The sequence below is a fragment of the Poecilia latipinna genome, unplaced genomic scaffold (assembly GCF_001443285.1).
Source record: "Poecilia latipinna isolate Pla-1442-1.1 unplaced genomic scaffold, P_latipinna-1.0 Scaffold1494, whole genome shotgun sequence".
In the NCBI taxonomy this organism is placed as follows: domain Eukaryota; kingdom Metazoa; phylum Chordata; class Actinopteri; order Cyprinodontiformes; family Poeciliidae; genus Poecilia; species Poecilia latipinna.
In genome coordinates, this window is record NW_015114110.1 from 148,910 (window position 1) to 156,645 (window position 7,736).

Below are 7,736 nucleotides of genomic sequence, written 5' to 3' on the forward strand. Positions count from 1 at the left end.
GAGAGAGGGAGCGGAATGAGGGGGTGGGGGCCCACAGTCACCGCGAGCCCCCCCCCATGAGGAGCTGTGAGGTTTCTGCAGGGGCGTTCAAAAGAACTACAGATACCAGGGAGAGCGGTGGGTACTGGGCACCCCTTTCACCTATAACGCTCCTAGAAAGTTTCTTGTGTATATTTGGTTGTTATGAGTTTAAGAGCGGACAGGCCGATCACACTAGCAGTAAACTTTTTCACATTTAATATACTTTTATTTATCCTATTGCGATATGGCAGCAACAGCGAAACAATTTACACATATAAGAAATTAATACAATATAGTCCAGAAATTAATGTGTAATATGACATAACACTAATTATTAGCGAAAAAAATTCTGTCTAGTGGATGACCACGTCAAGATGTTTCCTATGCAGAGAAGCTGATCACATGTATTGGTCGTCCATTTCGTCCACATAAACTCTTCTCAAGTTCTGAAGGCTCTGTCTCCTCTTCCACGCTCTCTAGTCAGTTCTTTACATAGATTTGCATTTGGCTTCCAAATGCAAAGTCCATTGACTGACCGGGTCAGCCGCCTAATGGGTTTCTTTTTGCTCCCTGAAACCAGCTCAGAGTTTCCATGTCTGTGTGTTTGGCATCAGTCTCTTGCTGAAAAATCCAATTCGGTTCCACCTTCAGATTATTATCAAGAATGATGCTGTAATCCATAAATCCTTCCTTTAGTTACCTGACTGAAGGCTGCAATAATTAGGACTGAATTTGTGTGTATGTCACTGATTTAAAATTTTAAATCTGGATCTGTTTGCCTTCTATTGCTCCTTGAATCCTTGTTGTTGTTAGCTATAAATTGATTTGAATAAAAATACTAAGCAAGCGTTTTTAGGATGATGCGCAATACCTTTCCACCTCAAAACATTGAGGATGAAGTCCACCCATCCATCCATCGTCTATATCTGCTTACCCTTGCAAGGACGTGTGATGGCTGGTGCCTATCTAAAAAAAAATAAACTCCTTTTCTGACATTCCCCCTTCATTGCATCATCCCAACAATGCTTCTCCAAGATGTCCATTGATGCCGTTCAGAACCACATTTAGGGGCATTGTAGTTAATATAAGCTAAGCAGATGCAAAAGCTCAACCAGGTGTTTACTAATTGCTGCTGCCGCTAGTCTGATGGAGCTTGGCTGGAGGCTGAAGCTCAAAGGCAGAGCTTTGCATAAAAAGGCGGTGCATTGTATGACCAGCCGTTAAGGCGTCAGATTCAAGGATTTCTCAAACATGCATGAATGAGTCAAAGCAACACTCCGGGTATGTTTAGTGACATTAGAGCACGATGTAGATCTCAGAAAAGTAAAATGTATATAATACTCCCCAATTTAAGAGATCACAAAAGTGGTTAAAGAGGTTCAGCCAAACGCGAAGAGCGAGTCAGTGTGTTGTCGTCGACATCAGTGTGGATTCCCAACCAAGGAGAGTCCAGTTTGTGATTATTGTTCAGAGGGGAAATAAAAGGCACACTTTAACAGCCGTGGTTCATTTCTGCCAGACCTCAAGACATGCCTCCTTCCAATAAAGTGGGCTAAGTCAGCAAACACGGGCGGTAGATAATGACCGCTTTATGAGCATGGAAAACAGCACCCCACCATGTAATAGAGTTATTACATTCAGTCTGTACACGTTAGTTCATAAAGTGAACAAACAGCGGACATAATCGTTAAGAAAACTGGCCTCTGGTTTTATAATGCACGCATGATGTAGCTGAGACTCGGGCACGTTAAATAGGTTGTTTTTTTTCTGTTTTAGGTTTTTTCCTCCCTTATTAAAATTGTTTGTGGAAGAAATTATGGAATGATATACGGAGGTTTCTGTCTTGTCAACTTAACCTGACATATGCTCCTACTTCTAATGCGGTTTTGACCAAAAGTTCTCAAAACTCTTCTAGATTTTCACTACAACTTTTGTTAAAATTTTGAATCTGACCTTGGCACCAACCAATTCATGTGAATTCTCTTCACACCTAGTTGGACTAGGCCCACAGCATGTTCCTTTTATTCTACTTCATTATTATGATTAAAAGCTTAACATCGAATATTGCAAAACCAATTAAGCAGTTAAGTCTTAAAGAGGCATTCACAATATAAGCTCAAACATGTCTAAAGATATTGGTCTAAGATACCCGCTAAAGCCATCACACATTAAACCTACATAGGGCCATGTAGCCTAGCTTAACTCCATTTGGGTCCCACATGTGTGTTTCAGGCTAGGAAAAAAGTCGAACAAACAATTTACATACTAGCGTCATTCAACCCAACGCTTATGTGTCTTAACAAGGTTTATACACAACATATTTCTGTCATTTCAGCATAAGGGCCACAGATTTTCAGCCAGGTCAAAGTCTTGTCTATTCTAGAAGTCCGTCCTGTTGAAACATCCAGCCGTGTCCCAGTTTCCATCCGGCTCTTGATTTGAGGTTAAGTCCCACTTTGTGTACCGCACCAGTAACCATGGTAGCAAGCCATCAGACTAACATGGTCAACAGCTGGTTTAGATTTCTATCCTTGAAGGCACCGATTTTGGAGCAGAGCCTCGTTTCTTAGTCAGCACATTCAGTTCTTAGTGATATAAAACTGGATTTTTTTATTTTTTTTTTTTGGTCACAGAACACTGAGAAACACGGTGAGAGATTCTCAGAGACCAAAAGTTTACAGAGTATCTCTGGTGTTGGACCATTTCTCATCGAGCTGTAAACCGATTCCAATGTACCCTGAAGGTCACGGTAGGAATACAGCAACAGAGTGACATCATCTGCAAAAAGAGACCCTGGGTTTCTTTAACCCGACACTCTTCATTATGCCTCTAGAACCTCTCCATGCTCACCTCAAACACGACTGGAGACAAGGAGCAGTTCTGGCGGAGTCCAACCCACAGTAGCAACAAGATCAACTTTGTGTTGAGGATGTTGTTTTGGTGATGTGTGGACTGGAAATCCCTAAAAAAAAAGGGTCCAAACACTCCAACAGCAACCCAAATAAAATCCCTGGAGAAACCTAGTAGGAAGCCTTCTTCAGATATATATTAAAGCTTGTTTGTTTTTTTCCCCAAACTATGAACAAAAATGTTCTCTAAAACAAAATGCACTCCAAAACAACAGCGCATTGTGAGAACTGGTAATCACATAATCACTGAAGGATTGTAAAATATTTATAGGAAAGCTGTAACTATTGGGAAAAGCTGCAGGATCATTTCTAGGGCCAAAATATGTGAAGCAGAAAACGATTTACTGTGTGCATGAAGACTCCAAAAACTCCTAAGCCTCAAAATGCCTAAAACAACATGCTATAATTACTCCTACTTTTCCTTGTTTGAAAATTATTTCAATGTTCAAGAAGTAAAGAATAAAAAAATGTAGCAAAACCCATAGCAGCAGCTTTTTTTTATCCCTTTGTAAAAAAAAAAAAAAACAGCTGGGTCTGTTTTAAATGGTAACCAGGACAAATGTAAATCTTCTCCCCCGCATGATAGTAAAACACTAGAAACAAAATGATATGACAAGAGTTGTTTTCACTGAATACCAAAAGTTTATTTTAAAAAAAGAAATAAATCAAAGTTAAAAAAGAAAAAAGAAAAAGAAAAAAAGGGCCATTTTTGAGGCTGACTGATGGTAATAAAGTTCATCCTGAGGCTGTTCTGAGGCGAGACGAAGCATGTAAAATAAACTCCATCAGTGCCCATAAAACACTTCCGAGGCAGGCCGCTCACAAACACACACACACACGCACACAATCAAACATCCACACACACACTCTCTACTGAATTTCTCCCATGTACAGACGTTTATCACTGGAGCCAGACAGCACTGCAGAGAGAAAACAGATGAGCAGCCCAATAAAATTAACAGATTTTATCCATTTAGAAGCTATATCAATACTGCATTTGGGGTTAGTTTGTGATCTAAAGAGGAAGATAAACACGTCTTTGATGCTTCAAAGGTTTCTGCTCTATAAGCTACAGGAGCTGAGCGACTCACTCACCGACAGGCTCCTCTGGGTGGAAGACCACCTCGTTGACAGAGCCAGCGTGACCCGGCAGCTTGTACAGGATCCGTCTGGACGTGGTGTCCCAGATGTACACAAATCTGGGAGAGGAGACAGAGCAGCAGAAAGAGTCACTTTACAGAATCTGCCCTGGTGTTTTTAAGTCTGTCCGCCATCTTTGAAAGGCAACTTTACAGAGGAAGAGAAAAAAATTCGGAAAGGTCTCTCATCTAAATCGTTTTTTTTTTTTACGATTTAGTAGCTTTTTCATAATGTCTGTGCAGACATATCAAACTGGAAAATACAGTCAGAATATTTTTATTTATTGTCACGTTACAATCACATCCTATTTGATTATTATGATAGAACGACACATTTTTGAATGTAAAAGAAAATTAAATTAGAAATTTTTTTAGATATAAAAATCTGAAAGGTGTGGCATGCTTTTTAGTGGTGACACCTCCTCAATATGAGTTTAAACAGAAAACTTTCGTTAGTTTTGAATATTAATGTCCAACCTTAAAAACAAAGTGTAGGGTTGATGTTAGTAAATGGTAATTGGACTGAACTTATATAGCGCTTTGCCAGTCATTTTGACCACTCAAAGCGCTTTGCATTAGAGCTGCAAGCATCTCACACTTTGAGTTCAAGAATCAGATCATTTAAGTCGGTTTCTCAATAGATACAATGGACAAATCATTAGTACCAATAATGAAGTAATTGAGACAACATACATGTATAAAGTATGCATATCTTAAAGCTACAGTAGTCTACAAAGGTGAACAAATTCATGTTAAAAGGAAAGAATTTCCTGAACTGAAAAATCCCTGAGAGTTCAAACATTCTGTTCCTACTCACGTGCAGGTTGATTTTGGATTCTGAAAATTTCATCTAATGCTCTGAAAAAGCCTTTATTGTTGACTCAATAGTTCTACTTTATTCCGTAATTCAAGGTCGTTGCTAGTACAGGAAACGATTTACGGTGTTGTCTGGCGGTTTGTTTGTTACCTGTCAGCTGAACCTGCTGCGATCTTACTGCCGTCAGTGGACCAGGAGCACCTCAGCAGGTTCTGAACAAAGAGCAAAACACGCAACAGGCTGCATTAGCAATGAGAGGTGATCTGCGACTCATTCAGAGCAGCAATTAGTTCGAGCATTTACTGACTAAATGATGGGTTTCTAATTACAAAACAGCTGAATGAAGCCTAATCAGTGTGAAAAAACTTCCTAGTTTTAGTGTTTAATTAATGAACTCTTTGACCTGCTTTACCTGCTAATAAATCAGGATTACCTTCTCGAAGTTGTGAATGTTACCCTGGAAAATCTTCACGCATCTCTCCTTGGGCGCGAACGGTCGCACGTCCCAGATCCGCACTGTGTGAAAGACGCGCAGTTCTAAAGCAACAGAACTCATCCTCCACATTTTGAGCCACAAGAAACCCAAACGCCACCTGTGTTGTCCATGGAGTTCGACAGGAGGTACGATCCCTCGGAGCTCAGGCTGAGTCCGGTCACAGAGTCGCCGTGGCCGTGCATGTTGTAGATCAGCTTGTTCTGACGCAGGTCCCACACCTGCACAAAGAGTGGGTTGAGAAACGGTTTTCACAAAGAACACACAGAGAGCTTTAAAGTAGGCCATCTGATGCAGATGGTGGAGATAGTGCACGTTTTTGAGGTGCCAGAGAAACGCCTCAGAAACGTGCACCGAGTCATGGTGGTAAAAACCAACAGCTATAAAGGGGCATCAGCAGGAGTCGGAGAAAACGGTGGGATTGTCAAACTTTTTTTTTTTTTTTCTTCTAAAAATACCCACAGAGTTTCTGGAATCTCTCAAAAGTTGACCTGTTTTTGCTCCGTTTAGTTCCAGGGCGGTTACACTTCACTCAACAGGGCCAACCGCATACCGGAAAAATAATATTTTCTTTTCGATAGAATTAAACTAATTGAAATTCAGACAAACCTGCAATTTAAATTGAAAGTTAAAATTAACTCTTTCAATTTTAACTTTGAAAGAGTTAAAATTCTACCGGCTGTTCTGTTTTGTATTTCCTCAGAGGATTACAGTGAGTATTGACAGGGCCTCAAATCCTGCTTTGTCACTTTTTCCAGTAATGATGGGTAGCCCAGGAAAAACATGCAATTAGAGGAAAAAAGATCAGAGAGCACAACATGCAACCGACCACTTCTTATTTTACCCTCCAGGATAGTTCTATTTGGACCAAAATTATTTCAACTCGCCCAAGTTCATGTTTACATTTCTTTGAAGAAATAACACATGTGGCCTTTTTTTTTTTTTTTTTCTCGCAATAGTACACAATGCTGTGATACGCAGTGGCACAGAATGAATAGAGAATGAAACGAAATCAGCCACAGTCTAAAGGAGTACTTTGAAACAAAATGTTCGGGAAGCCTGATGAAGACCACATAAAAACAACAAGTAAGAACTGAAAACTACATATAAATTGTTACATTCAAAAACTATTAAAATTCCCAGTTATTTACATCCTTCAGTTTAAAGTTTGTTTAATGAAACCAGAGAAAGTGCCAAGAGTCACTAGAGGTTAGGGTTAGGACTCACCCTGTGGCTGTTTGGAGCACAGAGTAACATAGTCTAGCCTCTTTCTCAACTGCCGGTCAGCTGGCTGAAATATGCCTGCCACACTTCTACCTCACAAGACAAAATAATCTAGAAATATTCAGTGTAACAAAAAGTGAAAAATCAAGGTGTAGAAAGTAGCTGAGAGACAACATTCTCATTAGGGCAACATTGTTTTAAAACAACAACAACAAGTAGGTCATGACTTCATTTCTCTAAATTAGCACATCAACGAGGTCATAACAGAGTTTTAGTAACCCGACTTCACTTTGGACACATAAACTTGTTTTCATTGAGGCCTAATTCCAAAAACAGATGCCTTACCTTCATACGTTTTAATGCCGCCGTCATTAAAACGCAAAATGGGTCCGAGAGCTCGACCAAAAGTGCGACCATTAGGATCGCGTTTGTAATTGCATCCAGTTATAGAGCACTGCGAGGTCGGCGTCCCTCGTTAAAAATAACAAAACCTTCAGTCACGTAAACGAAAGGCAACATCTGTGCAGTAATTATGGCTGTTTATCTGCCAGATGGTCCAAGAGAAAGGTGAGGAGAACCCGCTCTTCTCTGCTTAGCAGAGGTGAAAACACGACAGATGCAAAAAAAACAAACAAAAAAAAGAATAGTTTAGCTCAATGTTCACTAAAAAAACAAAAAAAAAACAACAAAAAAAACTGCGATTGTTGATTATAGTTCACGTTATTCCAACTTTAACAATATTCTATAATTTTGAAGCAGTTTGAATAACTGACGGTTTTCCGTTTTAAATAATGTAAACAAATCAAGTTTTACATTTTTCATCCATTTACTAAAGGTTTCCCTGAGGCCACCATAGTGGCCCGTGCCTTAAGAGGGTGATTGTCGGTGTACAAAAACTAACATTTTTCTCTCTTTTTTTCTCATCTATCATTGCTATTCTTCTAAAAGTGTCTGTGACATTTAACGTTTTACGCCTCGTCGTCTGAGTCAGGTGTGGGCAACTAATTAAGTGAGACTCCATCTGATTAAAACATAACATGGCATTTGGCATTTAGAACCGAGCAAATCCTGCATTTGTTGTGCAGCCTCACTATAACGCAGTTCACATTAAAATTCAATTTGAAAAGTAAAAA

The 7,736-nt window shown here is 39.6% G+C and overlaps 1 protein-coding gene across 2 annotated transcripts in view; it reads right to left on the reverse strand.

Annotated features, from left to right (window-relative positions):
- Positions 1-7,736, reverse strand: part of snrnp40 (small nuclear ribonucleoprotein 40 (U5)) — a 25,209-nt gene that overhangs the window by 12,406 nt on the left and 5,067 nt on the right. The window contains exons 6-10 of one of the 2 annotated variants that reach the window (XM_015057822.1): positions 5,480-5,600; positions 5,320-5,402; positions 5,037-5,098; positions 4,026-4,129; positions 3,798-3,850 (exon numbers count right to left, since the gene is read on the reverse strand). In XM_015057822.1, the coding sequence (XP_014913308.1) occupies positions 3,801-3,850; positions 4,026-4,129; positions 5,037-5,098; positions 5,320-5,402; positions 5,480-5,600 (420 nt within the window). In that variant the 3' untranslated portion in view covers positions 3,798-3,800. Of the gene's footprint in view, positions 1-3,535; positions 3,851-4,025; positions 4,130-5,036; positions 5,099-5,319; positions 5,403-5,479; positions 5,601-7,736 lie in introns of those variants that run through there. The other variant, XM_015057821.1, reaches the window with a different exon arrangement.